The 20,204-nt window shown below is 44.6% G+C and overlaps 1 protein-coding gene and 2 non-coding genes across 4 annotated transcripts; all 3 read left to right on the top strand.

Annotated features, from left to right (window-relative positions):
• The first annotated feature begins 775 nt into the window (after positions 1-775).
• plcg2 (phospholipase C, gamma 2) lies at positions 776-14,783 on the top strand. Of its 2 annotated transcripts, none has more exons than XM_076138246.1 (33): positions 776-989; positions 3,071-3,259; positions 3,364-3,513; positions 4,123-4,216; positions 4,337-4,384; positions 4,720-4,804; positions 5,277-5,357; positions 5,454-5,497; positions 5,672-5,744; positions 5,869-5,970; positions 6,133-6,251; positions 6,404-6,489; positions 6,989-7,106; positions 7,264-7,432; positions 7,578-7,673; positions 8,035-8,121; positions 8,285-8,454; positions 8,548-8,748; positions 8,924-9,046; positions 9,519-9,699; positions 10,005-10,073; positions 10,159-10,268; positions 10,359-10,455; positions 10,781-10,853; positions 10,929-11,101; positions 11,345-11,447; positions 11,726-11,929; positions 12,433-12,572; positions 12,669-12,777; positions 13,228-13,395; positions 13,667-13,755; positions 13,849-14,015; positions 14,115-14,783. In XM_076138246.1, the coding sequence occupies exons 2-33, from the start codon at positions 3,076-3,078 to the stop codon at positions 14,149-14,151; spliced, it is 3,750 nt and encodes a 1,249-aa protein (XP_075994361.1). In that variant the 5' UTR covers positions 776-989; positions 3,071-3,075; the 3' UTR covers positions 14,152-14,783. The 2 variants fall into 2 exon arrangements, with proteins under 2 accessions (XP_075994361.1, XP_075994360.1); XM_076138245.1 differs by having other exon boundaries at positions 3,068-3,259.
• A 4,811-nt stretch (positions 14,784-19,594) lies between these two features.
• On the top strand, positions 19,595-19,677 carry trnal-cag (transfer RNA leucine (anticodon CAG)). Its single transcript has one exon. It is a non-coding gene; the product is annotated as a tRNA-Leu (tRNA).
• Positions 19,678-19,976: 299 nt separating this feature from the next.
• Positions 19,977-20,059, top strand: trnal-cag (transfer RNA leucine (anticodon CAG)). Its single transcript has one exon. It is a non-coding gene; the product is annotated as a tRNA-Leu (tRNA).
• Positions 20,060-20,204: the final 145 nt, after the last annotated feature.

Below are 20,204 nucleotides of genomic sequence, written 5' to 3'. Positions count from 1 at the left end.
CACAGCAGAGCTCAGTTACATAAAGAGACGGAGGAAACATGGCAACGCTTCTCCTGTATGGAAATCCTGTCATGCTTTTATTAGCCGAGATGTGAATGTTTAGTTTCTGACCCCATGATGCTTCATCCTCTCATGTTTGATATGATTCCTCTGCAGGAACATCCATCCTCTTCTATGACATCAGAATCCATGTGTGACCCAAACCTAAAGCTCTCCACTCATGAACAGAGACTTTCTTCTTCTCTACATACGCCCGAGTGTCAGGGACGTTTAGTGAATGAAGTCTCACTATTTAGAGAAAATGTGAGCTGTGGTCATCTGAGCAAACAGTGGGCGGAGTGTTGCCCTGTCTGTCAAAGGGAAGCTGGCTTTGATGACCCTGTCCTCACCAAAGCTCCATTCACTTTACAACAACTTTATTCTTCTCAAAACATTTATGCTAAGTTTCTACTTTTGAAATGTCTCTCTTTGTAGTTTTTCTTCATCATGGCCCAACGCTGTCTTTCCTGGACAACTGGGTGTCCTCCGACCCTCCTTTGAGCCCCAGGGTTGACCCGCTGACCCCAGCCGCTGCACTCAGGACAGAAACCAAGCAAGTTTCATATTTCAACTCTTACATGCTGATCTGTGTCAAGTATGTAGGACACACACACACACACACACACACACACACACACACGTCTCCCTTCATGTGGGACCTTTGCATAGATACCGTCCTTGCTTCCGGATCGCGCGTGCTTGTGAGTGTGTGTGTGAGTGTGAGTGTGAGTGTGCGTGTGAATGTATGTGTGCGTTTCTAACTCGCACACACACACTGACACACAGTGAACTTTTACTTCCTCGTACACGCAGATAGAGGAACTGACCGTTTTGCGGCTGCTCTTCTTGTCAACATCCTGCGCGGCTCCATTTCAGAACCAACACACAACGATGCGATAGAACCCATCGGGGAGTTCGCACGGCCCAGAAGAACCGAACGCAACCTTCAGGTGAGTGGAGTTGATTTGTAACTTTAGTGCCTCTGGAGACGCGAGAGGAGCAAAGCTTCAGAGACTGGAGGGGAAATCCGCTGCTCGCTGCTGCAGCCTATCAGCCGGCCTGCAGACGAGTGTGTGTGTGTGTGTGTGTGTCTGAGTGTGTGTACACGATCACACCCTCTGTAACAGCAGTGTAAGCAGTGTAAAGTGCTTTAGTTAAAGTACTTTTGTGACAACAGAAGTCATGCGATCTTTCAGTGAAGTGTTGAAGTCTGCGTCTCTGCGCTGTAAAGTGAAGATGTGCAGCATCAGTGTGTCTCGTCTGTGTCTCAGAGATGTGTGTCAATCCATCATAAATTCAAACTAAATCACCAACATGTGAGGGTTTGTGAGTGTGTTATGTTACCGGGACAACCGCCTCGGATGAAACATGTTTGAGTTTGGAATGAAAGTTTAGATCAAATACTGAACAAGTCCATTCCCTCTACCTGGGTTTGGTGTTTCAACGTGTTTGCCTGATCAGGAGGTTATTGGTTCTGTTCTGTCTCTTAGCTGGATTTCTGCCAAGGTTCTGAACGGTGGTGTTGGTCCACATCCTGGGAGGGATGCATTTACACATTTAAAGAAATAAGGCACTAATGTAATTGAAAACTAAATCAGGTTTACACGTAAAAAGAAAATCCTCATCCTACAACTAAAGCAATAGAATCCTACTATGATGACTGTTCTAGTCCCTGATGGTCTTGGGTTTGAGCTCCATTCTGAAGTTTGGGCTCATAAGACCAAGCCAATCTTTGTGGAGGCTTGTTCAGGCCTGGTGGAGGTATAAACGTCTGAGTCCGAGTACTCAACACAGGAAACGTAGATTCAAATAGATGACAGGGATTTTTCTTCTTCTCTTCTCTTGAAGTGGCTGTCTGTGTGTGTGTTTGGCACAGCATGATGCACGTTACGTGTTGTGTAGTGTGTGTGTTGTACACTGTGATGTGTTAGTGTGCCTTTTCTCACAGTTTTCTGTAGGTTTGGTTCAGTCTGGGTCCTCAGACGGGGCTCAAGTTAAAGGATAGGATCAGAAAGGACTTCCTCTGAAGAGAAACTATAACTTATATATAACTATAACCAACATACAACTTTTAGACACCAACAGTGTGTTTATGTTTCAATTTCACTTTTTCTATTTATAAGCTTTAGTCAGCAGGGATGTTGCATATTAATAAAAGCACAATAGGAAGAAGCATAGAGTTAGTGAGAAGACTAATGTCATCTCAAAATAAGATAAAGAAGAATGGTATCTACAGCATTTACAACATTTAACCCTAACCTTAACCCGCTCACTAGAATCTGAGCACACAAAGCAGATATGAGACAAAGCAAAGACACATAGATCAAAGATGTCAGAGCGTACAAACAGCAGAGTGCATTAAAATTCATTCAAATGTTGTCCAAAGTTCAAATTCCGTTCAACAGTCAACTGGATCTGTGTTCAGCCGTTCGGCGTGGCTTCAACATGCAAAACTCAGCTGCCTGTGTACTGTCACAATACATCGCCATGACTCCACTGACCCCCCCCGCCGCCCCCCTCACACACACACACCTACAAAAAACATCTCATAAAAAAAACATATACATATCATATATATATAAATATGCACCATATAGAATGTTAGACATATGTGCTGGAGAGTTATTGTGAACTAGTGGTAATAACTCTAATGCAGGACAGACAGGTGGGTCATGAACAATCTCTACACCAACATGGCAACGCGGTACACTCTGTTAATGTTGACCAATCTCTCTCTTCAACAACAACAAAAGCAGGAACAACATTTATCTTGAGGCAAGGGTGAGCAACTTAAACACTGTACTGTATTTTGAGTGTCCATGGGCACAAAGTCTGCTCATTTGTTGTTACAAAGCATTGTATGTAACTCCAAAGGTATAGGTTACAGATAGGTATGCAAGCATGGCATGTTGGTAAGTCTGTGTTTGTAACTGGGGGACTGCCTGTACTCCCCAAAACAACATGAAGTCTGATGCAGTATTTGTAGCTTTACACCGCTCGCTGAATGAGCATGTTTGTGGTTCCACAGCAGCAGACATGGCTGGCTGGGCGACACAGGGGGAGATGACAGAGTATAAGAAGAGTCTGATCAAACGGGACATGGAGATGGGCGTGGTCATGACAGTGTTCCGACAGAAGGCCGAGCGGCTCACCGTCAGGATCATCATGGAGACCCAGCAGGTGGCGTGGATGCGCACTGCAGACAAGACCGACGGTGTCTGTGAGTCTAATCCTGACACTTACAGCTGAGGTTTAGTTCAATGTCAATCTGAAACTATCCATTCTCATGTTCCATACTTCACACTTCATACATCTGTGTTTCAGTGGATCTGTTTGAGATCAGAGAAGTTCGTCCTGGAAGGAACTCCAAAGACTTTGAGCGTTTCAGAGATGGGAAGGACAAACACGATGAGAACACCTGTTTCACAATCTTCTACGGCTCTCTGTTTGTTCTGAACACCCTCAGTCTTGGAGGTGAGCTGCAACGCCAGAGTCTACACAACTTCTGTTTTGATTTGAAGTGGTCCATAACTGAACTCCTTGAGGAGCATAGTTGTAAACAGCTGCATTGGAGGATCTGAGCGACGGTGAAGGCACATAAGATAGGAGAGATTCTGCAGTGTAGACTTCTGCTGGAATATTTACCAGTAAAACCACTTTAATGATTGGCTTCTGAATGATAGTGATGAGTGGACTTCTGCTCGGACTGGAGTGATGTGCTCTCTCTTAAGTCTGAAGTCCTGCACCAATTTAATGATCAACTGCTGCATTTGCTCTATAATTGTTTCTCTAATTGTAGTGGTGGAGGGAGGTCATGATGTAGATTACACATGCAAACAACCGGCACAAATGTGCAGCTGAGAGAGAGAGAGAGAGAGAGAGAGAGAGAGAGAGAGACCATTGTTATTTGGTTTGTTCATATCTGGAAACCTAGAGCTGTTAGCAGCTGTTATACTAGCCTCACTTCTCCCTCCACCGATCAGGTAAACATGACCGTCTTAACTCCTCTGTGAGTGTGCCGTGAATCCAGTCCGGACCCAAGGTCGTCACGCTGCTTAATAATATCGCTGCCTTTTTCTCCAGCTGATTCTGTGGACGATATGGAGAAATGGCTGACAGGACTGGAACTGCTGAGACAAGAGACACTGGCAGCTCCAACTCCAGTGATTATAGAAAGGTAGACACACTCTCCATCACACAAACACACACACACACACACACACACACACACACACACACATTCATGATAAAGACTAATCATTGAACCCTAACCCTCTTTATGTGTTTTTCCCTCCAGCTGGTTAAGGAAGCAAATGTATTCGATCAACCAGACCAAAAAGAACAGGTGCTGTATTCATCCTTAATTGTTTTTCGCCTTTCATTTATACCAGCAAATGCCTTAAAACATAGATCAAAGACGCTGTGTCATATACATTTCCTTGCCCTTGCTGCTGAAAGAAAGTGCTGACTTAATATCTGCACTCAAGGAGCGGGAGACACAAAGACCAGACAGACACACTGAGCGCCCCCCCCTCCCCCTCCCCCATAGCCACTCCATTTGTTGGGCCCAGAATTAATCAATCAACCCTCACAATCATCGTTTCTCATGTCCAATAAAAACACACTGTATCGCTCAAAGTAGGAACCTTTCCAGTGTCCTCTCTGCTTTGTCTTCCTCAGCATCTCCCTGAAGGAAATGAAGGTTCTGCTTCCACAGCTCAACTACAAAGCCACCAGCACTCGAGCCCTCAAAGACAAATTCCAGGTACACCCCCTTTGTCTACTCCCCATAAATCCTTCACAGAAAGGAACACAGAGGGGTGGGAGGGTGGGGGCCCATGTGTCCTGGGGGGCTGTGAGGTATATTGGATGGAATTCATAGGATTCTGCCAATACTGTTGTCCTGTTGTTTGTCCCGGTACTTGCTGATCTACTTATCAATTTATACTCTTAATGGTAGCATAACCAAAGTTGTAATGTGCCTGTTAACGCACCAAATGAGTCATAATATTTGTCCACCTTACCAGGCCCTTCCAGATGGCTAAATACAATCCATAATTTGTGAGAAGCTTCCAGCTTAGTCCAACTTTCCACTTTGGCCCCTTGCCTTATTTAAGTAAAGTGGTACTTATGTGTACCGGTTGTCTCCATTCAAGTAATTTTCAACTGATTTATCATCTAGTTTTCTGTCTGTGTCTCCAGAGTTCTACATCTGTTCTTACACTTTCTTTTCACAGGAAGTAGGAGCAAAGAAAGACCACCTGGACTTTGAGCAGTTTCACAAATTCTACAACCTTATAATGTTTGAACAGAACGATGTGAGTCGATTGATCACATGGAAGTAAAGATCAATTCTATAACAAATCTGTCCCACCTTCCCCCAATTTAACCTTGTGATATTTTTTAAAATTCAGATCCTTGATGAGTTCAAAAAGGAATCATGTGCATTCATTTTGGGGTGAGCGCTTCTGTTTTTGATATCTGATCATTCGGTTGATCGTCCCATTAACAGACTTCATCTTGACAGTCACATGTGTAAATAAGAAAGCATGTTGCAAGAGAACCCAGAGAGGTATTATGTAGTGTGTATGTTAGTGGTGTGACCATGTGTTTGCACTCTTCCACCCTGCAGCAATACAGATAAATCTGATGCCTCGGCTGTTCTGCTCCACGACTTCCAAAGATTTCTGCTCCTCACGCAAAAGGTAACAGAAGACTTGACTTAAATTAAGGTCAAGAAGAATCCATCATTGGAATGTCCTTTCTGATTTGAATGTCCAGTCTTTCCTGTTCTCACCTTTCATCTCTCCCCATCACTCTTTTCTTTAGGAGTCCTGGGCTAATGATCTGAACCAGGTCAGAGAGTTGATGACCACCTTCATCGACGACACCATGAGAAAGACCAACGACCCTGAGTTCACTGTCAGCGAGGTACTTTGCTCTCTGCCTTCACAAATGTAACAAAGAAGCACCATGATCAAGAGAGACACACCTTTTGCGTGTAGTTAGTTTTTACATTTTGTGCATTTAGATTGATCACATTTGAATCACAGCCTGAGTTCCTCCCTTTCTTGTCCATCCTGGTCTCACCAGTTCCTCAGTTTCCTGTTTTCCAAGGAGAACTCTTTGTGGGATGAGAAGTTCTCCGAGATCGTCAACCTGGACATGAACAACCCTCTCTCCCACTACTGGATCAACTCCTCACACAACACGTCAGTATGATCTCACTTTACTCATCAGATGATGCCAATATGGCCGTATACAGTAGTTAGTACAGGCTACAAAACCCTAACCCTGACTGTAAACATCCCAACACACTTCCACATTCTAAGACTTGTGGACTGTCTTGTGTTTTGTTCCACAGCTACCTGACAGGCGATCAGCTTCGCAGTGAATCCTCCACAGAGGCGTACGTTCGTTGTCTGCGCCTGGGATGCCGCTGTGTTGAACGTCAGTATAGATCAGCAGAATTGGATTTGCATAGGATTGTGGATGTATTCAGTGTCACATTTGATAGTTGTATAATAATTGTATCATTCAATTAGTTTCATTTTCGTATTGAGGGCAAATAGGATAAGTTGTTAAAATAGAGAATAAATCAAACTGGATAACAGCAGGTAAACTCTTTCACTTATCAAGATTCACCACCGTCATCACCAGACCTACCCTTCACACTTAACCACAGTCTCTCCTGACTCTCCTTCCCACAGGATAGGGTTAGGGAAGGTAGGCCGAAAATAGGGAACACCTTCCAATAGAATGTATGACCACAGGACTCACCATTGAGAGAATCAACACCTCATTAACTAAAACTGAACATTACCATCTTCACATAGGTTGGATTTATTAGTGTTTTATGGACAGGTGTGCCTAATAAAGTGAACACTTCAGTTTGTGACTCTTCCAGTCTTTTCTCAGTCCCATTTGGCGGTGTGTTTAATCTGTGCAGTGGACTGCTGGGAGGGGCCAGGGGAGCCCATCATCTACCACGGCTGGACTAGAACCACAAAGATCAAGTTTGAGGATGTGGTGAAAGCCATCAATGAGCACGCCTTCGTCACCTCAGAGTGAGCATCAGAAAAAGTCCCTAAAAAAGAAAAGAGTCCCTAAGTTTTGAGCATTAAAAGATATTTATTTCTACTGGCTGTTTTCTTTACAGCATGGCCTCTAGATGGACTTCCCTTCCTCAACCCAATTATAAGCCGTTGTCTTGTGCTCATTCAGGTTCCCAGTGATCCTCTCCATAGAGGAGCACTGTCCCATCGAGCAGCAGCGTCAGATGGCTCGAATCTTTCGAGAGGTTTTTGGAGACAAACTGCTGATGGAACCTGTGGAGCAGATGGCCGAGCAGCTTCCTTCACCCACACAGCTGAAGGGCAAGATCATACTGAAGGTACGGTATCATGACGAAGTCTTTACAGACTTTTACACAAAGGTTTTTATGTAAGGATTGTCACATGCACCCGTTTATATCCACTGTAAAATTCTGAAATTCCATTCTCTCCCCTGATCCATGTCTGTGCTCTGTCCCTTTACAGCATAAGAAACTCAGTTTGGAGGGAGGAGAAATCAGCAAAGACTTCAGGAAAGGGCTGAAACAGGGAGACCTGGAGATCTGGGACCCTGTTGACCAGGTAAACCGTTACCATTTACTGTACTTATTCTATTGAACCTTGTTCTTTTATTGTATTTTTCACCCCTGTAAAACATTTCATTCCTCTCTAAATTTCAGTTCAGTAGTCTGTCATTGTGTTTTGAATGTACATACATCTGTAAAGGAGTGTTGTTCCTGTACTAGCAACAGAAATACTTTGAGGCTTTTCCCTTTACTGTGTGAAAATGTGTCACTGATACCCTCCATATACTTCAATGTGTCAGTGTTTGATATTTTTACTAAGCTTCAGTCTAAAACTCAATTATTGCATTTATCTGTTAACTTTATGTTGAACGTATTCGATGTGGGCATAAACCAATCATTTATTTTCTGTTCATCAGCGGTGGAACAATCACTACTGTGTGATCTCAGATGACAAGCTGTACTATGCCGAGGAGTATGAAGAGGAGGAGGAAGACCTCAGGAAGGTAAAAAACATAAATCATCCTAAATTCGAAGGCTACTTCATGCTATCATGAACCTGTTAAGCCTGCCAATGATGTATGTTTGGGTATAAACCAGTATTCAATTTAACACACAAGTGTGTCAAATGTGTTAAAACCAGCATGTTCCAACTGTTCTTGGTCTCAGTACCAGGACCTGCACTGTTCACAGCCGTGGTATCATGGCCGGATGAAGGACGGCCGGCAGATGGCGGAGAGGCTAATCCAGGACTACTGTGCAGAGACGGGAGAAGGAGACGGAACCTTCTTGGTCCGAGACAGCAAAATGTTCACCGCAGACTTCACCCTCTCCTTCTGGTACAACGTTGCATTCTGAAGTTCAGCCATTGTCGCAAATTTCTAAAAAGTGTGCCTTCTAACTGTTGTACTTGTAACTTGTGTGTATTTCAGGCGCAGTGGGAGAGTCCAGCACTGTCGCATTCGCACTGGATCAGACGGGGAACAAACGTATTACTACCTGACACCACAACTGCACTTCCCCAGCGTGTACACCATTATCCAGCACTACAGAGAAAACCCGCTGCGCTGTCAGGAATTTGACCTGCGCCTTACCAACGCTGTGCCGATACCCAACCCACATCTCCAACAAGGGTTTGTCGTACACGAACACGCGCAGATTTGATACACCTGCTGCAAATATCATGTGGTTCCAGCATCCATAATGTGACGAACTAACTGCTATTCCAAACTGTTGTTTCAGCAAAATAAACTGTTGCTCAACATTGTTTGTGTGGTAACTTTGGTTGTGTGGGTGTGTTTTGCATAGGTGGTTCTACAGTAACCTGAGCAGAGGCCAGGCAGAGGATTACCTGCTGAGGATTCCCAGAGACGGAGCGTTCCTCATCCGACAGAGAGAAGGAGAACTAGACTCCTTTGCCATCACCTTCAGGTGCACTGAAAGTTCTTTATTTTCAACTTCACAGACATTGAAAGGAGCTAAGTACATTCACTTGAGTACTGTTCACCTATGTAATATCTTGAGTACATTTATGGGACAGCTGTTTATACTTTGCAAAGAAATGTATTATTCAACATGCAATTAACTCTTTCATTGAAACACTTTCATTCTTTCCTTCCTACCGCCCTTGTTTCCTTATAATCTGTTTGTCTGTCCTTCCTCCCTGCTATCTTCCGTTTTTACCTTATTTCTTTCCTACCTTTCTGCATATGTCCCTCCTTCTTTCCTTTGTCCTTTCTTTCTTCCTCTTCTCTGGGCCTTTGATCTCATTTCTTTCTTTTTCTCCCTCTGCCCATCCTATTTTCTACCACTTTCTGCTCATTTCTATCATCATTTTTTACTTCCTACTTCTCCCTCACTCCTACCGTTTATTTCTATTCTTTCCTCCACCACTGTCTCTCAGGGGTGATGGCAAGGTGAAACACTGTCGGATCCAGAGGGAGGCCAACATGTACCTGCTTGGCACCACCACAGAGTTTGAGAGCCTGGTTGAGCTGGTCAACTACTTCAGGAAGAAGCCGCTGTATCGCAAGATCAAGCTACGATACCCAGTGACCCCTGAGCTGGTGGACCACTTCAGCACAGTGAGTCAAGAGACACACAACACAAGTCATCTGAACAGCAATTTCAGCCGTAGACTATAGAGGACAAGATGTTTAGAGTAATAGAAGGGGCCAGCATGTGACAAAGATCATGTCTGCTGTCCCTCTATCCTTTGGGAAACTACATTGTGACTCTGGTATAACCTGTTCCGCCATTGCTAGTGTTAGTCCATTGTATTTGACATCACTACACACTGTTAAGATACTTAACATGAACAGTATATGGTTTTAACTCCATCCACACATCCTGGCATGTATGGTTTGTGAGCTAATCTCTCTCTTCACAGGAAAAAGACTGTGCTTCTACGTATGATATCAAGATGTATGTGGAGCCCAACGAGATCGAGATGTCGCTGGTGAGCACTCACTGCAGCTGCATGATATCCTGTACACTCTACCCTGCTACAGACATTGAGAAGTGTGTGTGTGTGTCTCCTTTAGCCTACAAACACTGTTAGAGCCTTGTACAGTTACCAGGCTAAGAAGCACGATGAGCTGACCTTCGGCAAAGGAGCTTTGATATACAACGTGTCAAAGGAGAACAACGGATGGTGAGTCCAAACATTTACTCGCACACCGATAATGTATTAGGTCCTCAGAAAGACAAAGGAGAATCATCATATCACTCTCATAACGTGCAGGTGGAAAGGAGACTATGGTGGTAACCTGCAGCTGTTCTTTCCATCCAACTATGTGGAGGAGGTGTCCAACAACGCCAAGGCCGAGACCAAAAGTCAGGTGATTATTAGACAGGGGGTTAATCAGCACAGAAATAACCCAGAAACTACCCACATGATCTGCTGCTCCAGGAGAAGGACTAACTGATAGGTCTACATTGTACTATATTGTATTGGGATTATTTCATTGACTGCACTTCATTATTTTCAGACATTATAATCAGTCTCCATGTTGTTCTCCTTCTTTTAGTATGCTAAGGGTTCACAAACAGACTTAAGAAAAGATGTTAAAGTGAATTAGGATACAATCTAATTTACAAGCTTTACTACTCCTTAAGATGCAGTTGGACTTGATTGCTGTGTGTTTGCGTTGTGTAACAAAATAGGAATTGGAGGACAACCCACTCGGGGAACTATGTAAAGGCATTGTGGACATCTCCAAGAGTAACATCCAAAACTGTGAGTGTACATTCCAACATCTGATCCAAACTCCTGGATAGTCCCGCTCCCCTCTTAACCTCACTGTGTTTCCAGTGACGGGCGGTAAAAACGGAAAGCCCCACGTGTTGACCCTGCAGGACATGGAGCAGGACGGTCTGAACTTTGATCTGGCTGCAGACTCTGTGGAGGAGCTGTTTCAATGGTACCAGGTAGCCTGGGACATCACTCACAGAGAGATGAACAAGAGGCGACAAAGGGAACAAGAGGCAAGTATCTCATCGTTTGTGGCATGGACATGCTAAGGCCCACTTGAGTTTGTACATAAAGCTACAATCGCAACGTCGACACTTCACTATTCACATCTAATCTAGTGTACGTAGAAGTCATGTTGATAATTTCCACAACAAAAGCTCTCCTGCTTGTAAGACCACAATCAGGTGCTGAGCAGTGGTCTGTTTCATTTTAATTTGCAAACAGGAAGTGGCTCATTTTCTTCTGTCCAATCTCAGATCAGACAGCAGGAGGAAGTGGAAAAGAAGGCTGAGGTTGCCATGGAGATGTCAGATCTGGTGGTCTACTGTCAGCCACGCAGCAAAGAGAAGGATCGCTTTGGTGAGAACCCACACAAGCATGTAGGCCAAAGCACTGCTAATACTTGACAGAAGCCTGACGTGACTCTTGCACAGCACTCAGCTGGTGAAGGTCTGAGCTGGGGTGGTGGTGTTGGGGATCAGGGAGCTACAAGTAGTGTAGTGACTAACTCAACTACTTTTTCCACTTTTCACTACTCTACTTTCTCATTTTCAGACATAGAAGTCAGTGTGAAGTGTCGGTTTGCGAATAGAAAAGAGGTTCTATTGTGAACTATTGTGTACTGGTTTTATCTACAGACGGCTACAACTACAAAGAGATCCGTTCCTTTGTGGAAAACAAGACGCCAGGAAAGAGCCGCACTAAAGACTTCCTGCAGTACAACCGTATGGCTCTGAGTCGGGTCTACCCAAAAGGTCAACGAGTGGAATCGTCCAACTATGACCCCTACCTTCTGTGGGAAGTTGGTTGCCACATGGTGGCCCTCAACTTCCAGACTGCAGGTAAGGCTGCTGGTGTGAGGTCTCAGAGAGGAGCCCACTTGGGAGGGCAGCGTTCAGGCTCTGTGGGTTCTCATTTTGATTAAGTAGGCTTTATTTGAAATGATTAGACTAATAGTTGAAAATCAGATCTTACAAAATCGATAGAAAATGCATATTCTGTTATGTGCGATCCTTCATGGCTTCTCTGTCCCTGACTTCCTGTTGTAGCGTGTTGCTGTGACATGAACGTATTTTACAGCCGTGTTTAAAAGTGTTGGTAACCTTAAGGAACAAAAACCACACAATTGTACACAATATTTCCTAGAACTGACACTTTGCTTTTGATTGACATTATTTTAAATAATATAATATAAACTAAATATATGGAATACAATTTTACAGATTACTTTTGTCAGTTTCAACTTCTTTTAGAGAGAATTGTTTTGATGTTTTTCTGAAGGTTAGCAACCCTTTAGCCTGGTCTGTGTCAATGCTACATCAAAGTGTGTTTGTGTTCCCCTCAGATAAGTACACCCAGCTGAACAGCGCCCTCTTCAGTCTGAATGGACAAACGGGCTACGTGTTGCAGCCTGAGATGATGCGCTCTGACTTGTATGACCCACACCAGGAGAAGAAGAAAGTCAAGTACAACATTGTAGTTAAGGTACGTCCGTACGCAACAACAAAATCCTTCCAGTGTTATGAAGCCGTGTTGGTCTATAGCAGTAAGTGTGTTTACTCTCTGTTGGGGGTCGCGCAGGTCCTCGCTGCCAGGCACCTTCCCAAACTGGGCCGCAGTATTGCCAGTCCATTCGTAGAGATCGAGCTGTGTGGACACACCGAGGAGAGATTTAAGACCAGCGTGTATCGTAAGGAAATACCAGCATCCTCAGCTTCTGTGATGGGATGTTTGCTCATACAAAGGGACATTTAGGGGGAATCAAACAAACAACTGTGGGCGTGGAGTAAGAATGATTAGCCACATTCTGTCACGCAAAGAGACTTAGCCTAAGGCCTAACCTTAACCCAAGCTATACTTTGCTCCATATGTCACTAAGATTTACTAACAAACAAAGTCATTGCGTGATGTTAAAGGCCTAAGCTGGTCACACCAAATCACACCGATGTCATACAGTCGCTGCACGTCTGTGCCCCGACGCACTTTTGCTTGTAATTTGTGTTGCACAAATACCAAACAATAGACAACAAGTTGAAAAATGAATTTCAATGTGGGAGAAAAGGCTGCAAGGTAAAGCAAAGACTTTTGAAACATACAACCTGTGACCAGCAGGTGGCGTGTTTGGCGTTTTGTCTTCCAGGTGACAACGGTCTGAACCCGTTATGGAGAGCCTCCACAGAGCCGATGGTGTTCACCGTCTATGAACCAGAGCTCACCTTCCTACGCTTTGTGGTCAACGAGGAGGACATGTTCTCAGACCCCAACTTCCTGGCTCAAGCCACATTTCCTGTCAAAGGCATCCGCTCAGGTGGGAGCCCCCGTGGAATGCTGTCTACACAAACAGAGTGTCCCATCGTCTAAGCAGAGTGTTTCATTCTGCTCACTCCTCTTTGACCTGTTTGTTTGTGTTGAACAGAAATGTTGTGTTTATTGATGTGCGTCCGTGTTCACACTCAGCTGCACCGCACAGTGATGATGTTCCTGTGTGTTCACACTCAGCTGCACCGCACAGTGATGATGTTCCTGTGTGTTCACACTCAGCTGCACAGCAGTGATGATGTTCCTGTGTGTTCTGGCAGGTTACCGTTCTGTGCCTTTAAAGAACGGCTACAGTGAGGACTTAGAGTTAGCTTCTCTGTTGGTTTGGATCAATGTACAGCAGGCAGAGGTGAGGAAAACCTTCAATCATTCCAGGTTTGTTGTTTAACACTGAGGTTTTATAAAGACTGAACTCAAATGTCCCATGTGTGGCGACCTTCAGAGAGCAGAGGAGGAGCTGTATTCCTCCTCCAGTCAGCTGCGGAAAAAGCAGGCGGGGTTTAGCGGTGAGCCCTTCCTGTACGACACACACTCCAATCTACAGAGCTCTGCCCCCCCTCGCCAACCTAACAACCTGATGAGGGAATTCAGCACCAATGACAAACAGAGGTCAGAGTTCACCCAGCGAGGCTGAACACTCTGGATCACATACACACACACACACACACATACACACTCTGAATGTGTTTTGTTTTCGCTGTGCTTTAGGACAAAAGAGAAGAAGCCCAATCAGAGCAGATTCTAATCCTGAGGACTCTCTGGAGAGCGACGGAGCGGTGACAGCTAACCTGGGCCGGCTGAACCCTGAACCCAGAGGCACCTGAACCCCCTGTGGTTCTATTTAAGGATCTGCTGTATTTACAATGACAATGTTAACACATACAGAAGAGTAATATCAGGTTTCATTGTTTTAGATGTTTAGAAAGGTCACACTTCCAGCAGATATTTCACTGCATGGATTCTGGCACCTACATGTTTGAAGAAGGCCACATAGTGGAGCAGTGAGAGGATGGAGAGCCTCACCAGGTTCATGAGCTCCATCTGGGTTTTTAGGCCAAACAGCATTCCTAATTATCAATAAAGCACAGACCCAAGTGTTCTTTACATGTGAAACACATGGGGCAGATAAAGAGTTAAAGGACTTCTGTCATTATTGACCTAATGCCTATGGAAGCTTTAAATCATTAAGGAGGAGCCGTTTCTCTGAAACATATTGTGTCATTTCTTTATTCAGCGAGGAGTTCAGCAGGTTCCTTTTTTCAGTTCAGCAGTTTCACCAATACAGTGATTACATAAGATTCAAGAATGAAATTGACCTGAAAACATTTGCAGTCCAAATGTTTGATGTGCTATGAAGATGCGGCAATAAATTCTATGTTGTACAAAAGTAAAACGCTGTGGTTTGCAACAGTGGATGTGCTTTGCTTTAAAAATACAACTCTTTCTCTGACCTCACAGGTTTTTAAAATGTATCTGACCTTGGCCCTTGTTAGCAGCTGATGTTAAAGACAGCAGCAGTCGTGCAGCAGCACCACATCAGCGCTGCATATGCAGTTAGTTTAAAACAGATGTTAGTGTTTGTTCTTCCTTGTTGCTCGGGCCAAGAATGAGAAGAGCCTGGACATCACATTTTTCTTCTTGGACTTCAACTTCAACTGCCTGTTCAGATCCTCCAGCACCGACGTCAGCGACAACGTAGTGGTGGATGAAATCTGGCTCACTACGATTTCATCTTCAACGTCCAACTCAACCTGATTATTCAGCACCTCCACCTCAAACTGATGGATGTCCGTCTGCTCAGTTTGGGAAGCCTGCGTAAAGAGAATGGGAGTTTTCTGTACTTCCTCTGCAGTCTTGATTCTGAGCTGTTCTAACTTTGTTTTCAACTCGTCCATGTACGGTTTGGCACATTGGATGGGATGCACAGCCACGTTCAGTGTATTAGCGAATCCCGTCGTCTCACTGGCTGCGGTCGACAGCGTACAATTGAAATCCTGGTCTAACCAGACTTTTCTGGAAGCCTCCTCGACTGACTTGTTTGCTTCTGCAGGACACATCAGAGCAAGACCCGGTTTGTCAGAAGTCTGGGCCTCCTTACAGTGAACCTCCTCTAGATCCTGATGCAGCTTTTCAATTGAGCTGCTTTTCTGTGATTCAGTTCCCTCAGGTTGGGTTTCCTGCGCACATAGAAAGAAAGCAACATCCGTCTGCTCAGTCTGGGGAGCCTGTGCACAAAAAACACTAGCTATGTCCGTTTGGAAAGCCTGCACACAAAGACCAGGAGCAAGGTCTGTCTGCTCAGCCCTGTAAGCCTGCGAGCGGAGAACCGGAGTTTTCTCGTCTTCCCTTGCAGTCTTGGTGCTGACCTGCTCTAACTGCCTCGTTAACTCATCCATGTAAGGTTTGAAAAGTGTGATGGACCCCTCAGCCTCATTCAGTTTTGTAGCCAATTCATTCCTCTCGCTGGCCGCCGTCAACATCGTACAATTGAAATCCTGGGCTAACCAGGCTTTTCTGTAAGCCTCCTCCAGCGTCACAGTGGTCTCCTCAGGTGATGTTTCTCCATCTGCAGGGCATTTAAGATTAAGACCCAATTTGTGAGTCTGAGCTTCCTTGCAGCAAACCTCCTCTCCATCCTGATGCAGCTTTTCAACAAAGTTGCTCTTCTGAGATTCAGTTTCTTCAGTCTGGGAAGCCTGTGTGCAAAGAATGTGAGTTTCCTTTACCTCCTCCACAGTCTTTTTGTTTGCTTCCTCCAGCTGCTGTCTCAAAAGTTTGATGGCCGACTCAGCCACATTCGATTTTATGGCCAGTTCAGTCCTTTCACTGCCAGCACTCGTCATTGTATAATGGAGATCTTGGGCTAACCTCAGTGTTGTGTTCGACTCCTTAAGCTTCACAGTGACCTTCTCGACTGACCTGTTTGCATCCGCACCACACTTAAGAGCCAGACCTAGTTCATGGGAGGTATGGGCCGCCATGTAACGAGGCTCCTCCAGATCCTTCTGCAGCTTTCCAATAATGCGGCTTTTCTGCGATTCAGTTTCCTCAGTGTGAGAAGCCTCAGCACACTGAGCTGTTGTCCTCCCACCTGCAGCAGGCCTGCTGTTCTGCTGCTGCTGTAGCTGGGCACAGAGGTTCCAGTTGGTGGTCTCTGCATGGGAAAATCTGTTCCAACCGTCATATACCTGAAGTACGAGGTCTGCAATCTTGTTCTCTGCAACCCCTGGATGGTAAGAAGTCTTGTCAGTAATGCTGCTGCTCTGAAATCCATTTTCTTTCATCTGCGGTGTCTGTGTCCACCAGTCTCTTATCTTCACACCTGCAGCAGGCTTGTTGTCCTGCTGCTCTAGTTTGACCTTGAGCTTCCCATTGGTGGTCTCTGCTTGGGCCAATCTGTTCAAACCATCATTAACCTGAAGTATGAGGTCTTCATTCGTCCTCTCTGAAAGACCCAGTTTTTCCCTGAGCTTCACAGCATTTGTCTTTGCAGCAGCGAGCTCAGAAGCAAACTCAGCCTCTCTGGACTGAGCTGCCTCCAGCTTGGCTTTGAGATCAGAGACCTCCTTGTCCGCTTGCTGCCTGTTGGATTCTCCCGTCTGTAGCTGCAGACTCTCCAAAGCTGCCCTCAGTCTCTCCTTCTGGTTGTTCAGTTGTGCAGCCTCTGCTGTGGTGCTGTGACACAGCTGTGCCTCAATGTCACCCAGCTTACACTTCATCTGGTACTGTACACTCCTAATGTAAGCCCTCACCTTAGTATCCACGTCCATGGAGTCCAGAGGTTTAGGTTCCATTTTTCTAAAGCGATGCTCATAAGATGAAGACACTTTGGGAAGCTGTGCCTTATGAACAGGAAACTTCACATTACATCAATTTGACTTCATCAGCTGAGATGCGCCATCTGCGGCGCTTTGATGAGGCGACGAATGCCGTCATGGAAGCGCAACATCCTGGGGTTGCCAGGTTTGTTTTTCAGTGTGGGATGTTTGCATAAGATCGAGAACAGAAAACTATACGGGAATCTCGCTAATCTGGCAACCAAGACAGTTCAGTCCGTCTCGTCTCTCCGCTTCCTTCGGCGCTTCAATAAGATGAGGCCGGAGAGTTTGAGCTGGTTCGTAAGTCAAACAGCGCAAAGTTCGGTTCATTATTTATTAATTTGTGTCCATTACTCAAACCTGTCGTTTTAATAATAATTATCGTTGAAAATGCGCCCTGAAAAAACACAAGTTGGAGACATTTAGTTCCATAAAGTGTGCATCTTTCCTGAGTTTATTGAAAAGTAAATACAAATGGAGCTTATAAGATGTTTACAGAGGGAAATGTTTGAGCATCGCTGGCTCGGATCAATAACATGAAAACAAAATTGAACCGTTGTTTGGAAACTTGTTGTATGAATAACGTTTAAACATTTGAACTCTTCAGATTAGTTTGACATCTTCAATCAACAGGCTGCAGCTTTTCTCTTTGACTGAAATGCTCTGATGTGAATGGAACACAGGCGTGTGATTTTCTTACAATTTATTACAGAGGTACAGATTCTTGAATATTCACACGATGCAAAATCAATACATAAATAGAGACTTTCAATGCTTCCTCTGACCGTTTCTTCCCTTTGCAGGCTTCACTCAGAATGTGGACCCAACATACAAACAAACCTGCATATGGCAGATTAAATCATTTAATTGTCAGTTTCTTTTGCAATACCTTTCTTCAATTGAATATCTTCTCCATTGAAATGTGTGAGAACACACTTCTTCATCATCTTGCAGGGTTGTACACTTTTCCCAAAATATTTACACACATTATAGGATTGAATATAATGATTTCACTTCTTTATGACTTCTTTCAGGTGTTATAGTGCTAACAACAACCAAATTGATGTTAACACAGAATTCTAGAGAAAGAAATGAAACGGAAACGCAACAAAGTTTCCTGTTTGAAACTGTGTCACCGTCTGCAAAGAGGCTTCATCCTTCAACCTTAAAACAAACTCAAACAATGATACAAATAACTTCAATTTACACTAAATATTTACACACTTACTGTGACAAAATATACAGAAGTCGTATTTAAAGGTAGCTGGTCTGCTGGAGGAAACCCCAGACCTGGACTCATCAGATCCTGACCCTACAGAACAAAACACAGGAGGGAGTAAGAACCAAACACTTCACTTGTTGATCCTGAGCCTCATTGGTTGCACGAATTTATGGGCTTTAGCGTGTTTGCTGCCATTCATTCTAAACAGATCATGATACATACGTCCAAACTTTTGATATTAATCCATCATATGAGTTTATAGTTCTTCATTTATTTCTAGATAATTAACCTAGAATAGGCAGCAAAGCTAAACAACAGCAGTCCCTAAACGCGTCCCTCACCCACGGTGACACGTCATAGATCCAAAGTAAGAGATAACGTCATCACCGGGGATATGCAGCCTAACGTTACTGCGTCACATCTCAGTTAGCAGCTAGCTAGTTAGCTTTGCGTTGGCCAATTTACCTTGAGTGTGCAGACGCGTCTTCAGCCACGCTGTCAGTCAAACGACGTCATCTCTCCCCGCGTGTCTGTACGGCCGCGCATGCGCACTTCAGAGACAGGCAGGCAGCTCACACCTACGCGCACGCGCAGAGGAGCAAGCGGCGCTCGAGCGGCGCCGTTGTGTTCATTTACGAAACGCGAAAGCGACACGAGCCGTTTGATGTCTTCATCCAAAAAGAGAAGTATTCAACCAGACAGCGACGAGTACACTTATCAAATCTTAACACCACATCCACAGCAGCATTCAGCGGGTTTCAGCACAGGTAAGAGTCTGAACCACAACAACATGATAACACATAAATACTACCTCCAGATATATGCAGTGAGCTACACAATTAAAACTAAATGACCTCCTAGTTGGTTTTTAGTTTTAGCACAAATCGTTAAAGTATCTAATACGGGGGCTAATATGTAGCTAATATGGGGGCTAAGCTAGTGTCACTCACCGGGTTTGTTGTTTCTCTGCTCATTTTAGGATCAATGACTCCGCCCCCTTAATCTTACTCTACAATTAACTTTTACTTCCGCAGCAGGTGGTGTCATAGTTAACATGCGCCCTCTTGAGGATAGAATAAGGAACTGTCTTATTAAGTGAGAGAGAGACAGAGAGACACAGAAAGAGCGGGGTCTAACGTACGGAATGTGTCAGGATGGCCGAGCGGTCTAAGGCGCTGCGTTCAGGTCGCAGTCTCCTCTGGAGGCGTGGGTTCGAATCCCACTTCTGACAGCAGAGTTTTGTGTTTCGCACTTCCGGAACTAGAAGTCATGTTGTTCTTCAACATTAATTGATAAACAGAAGCATTACTGCCAAGTAAGTTTTCACATATGTGTAAGTACCAATTGTTCTGTCAGTGGAAGACCATACAATCAGAACATTTGGCCTTGAAGCTGTATTTGTGGCGTGAGGTTTTGGATGTGATGGTTAAGTAAACTGCTCACTGTAATCCGCCCTTTGATCAAGTTCGGTTTCTAGCAGAATGTGTTCAGTATTTACGCATTTCTACCCGTCTATTGTGCAATAGAACAGTCAGGATGGCCGAGCGGTCTAAGGCGCTGCGTTCAGGTCGCAGTCTCCCCTGGAGGCGTGGGTTCGAATCCCACTTCTGACATTACACTTTTGATCTTCCTGATGTCATAAACTTAGCACGCCAGGGTGTCTCAGTGAGCTGCTGTGAATGAGGAAGGAGGCTGTAGTTAGGCTGTGTCCCCGCTAGAGGGCAGACAGATCCGTATGTGTGCTTTATCAACATTCTG

This window comes from Genypterus blacodes, unplaced genomic scaffold (assembly GCF_046128005.1).
Source record: "Genypterus blacodes isolate CSIRO-AG114 ecotype Tasmania unplaced genomic scaffold, CSIRO-AGI_Gbla_v1 ptg000354l_1, whole genome shotgun sequence".
Classification (NCBI taxonomy): Eukaryota; Metazoa; Chordata; class Actinopteri; order Ophidiiformes; family Ophidiidae; genus Genypterus; species Genypterus blacodes.
Note: the sequence above shows the minus strand (reverse complement) of the source record. Positions and strands in the feature narration are given on the sequence as shown.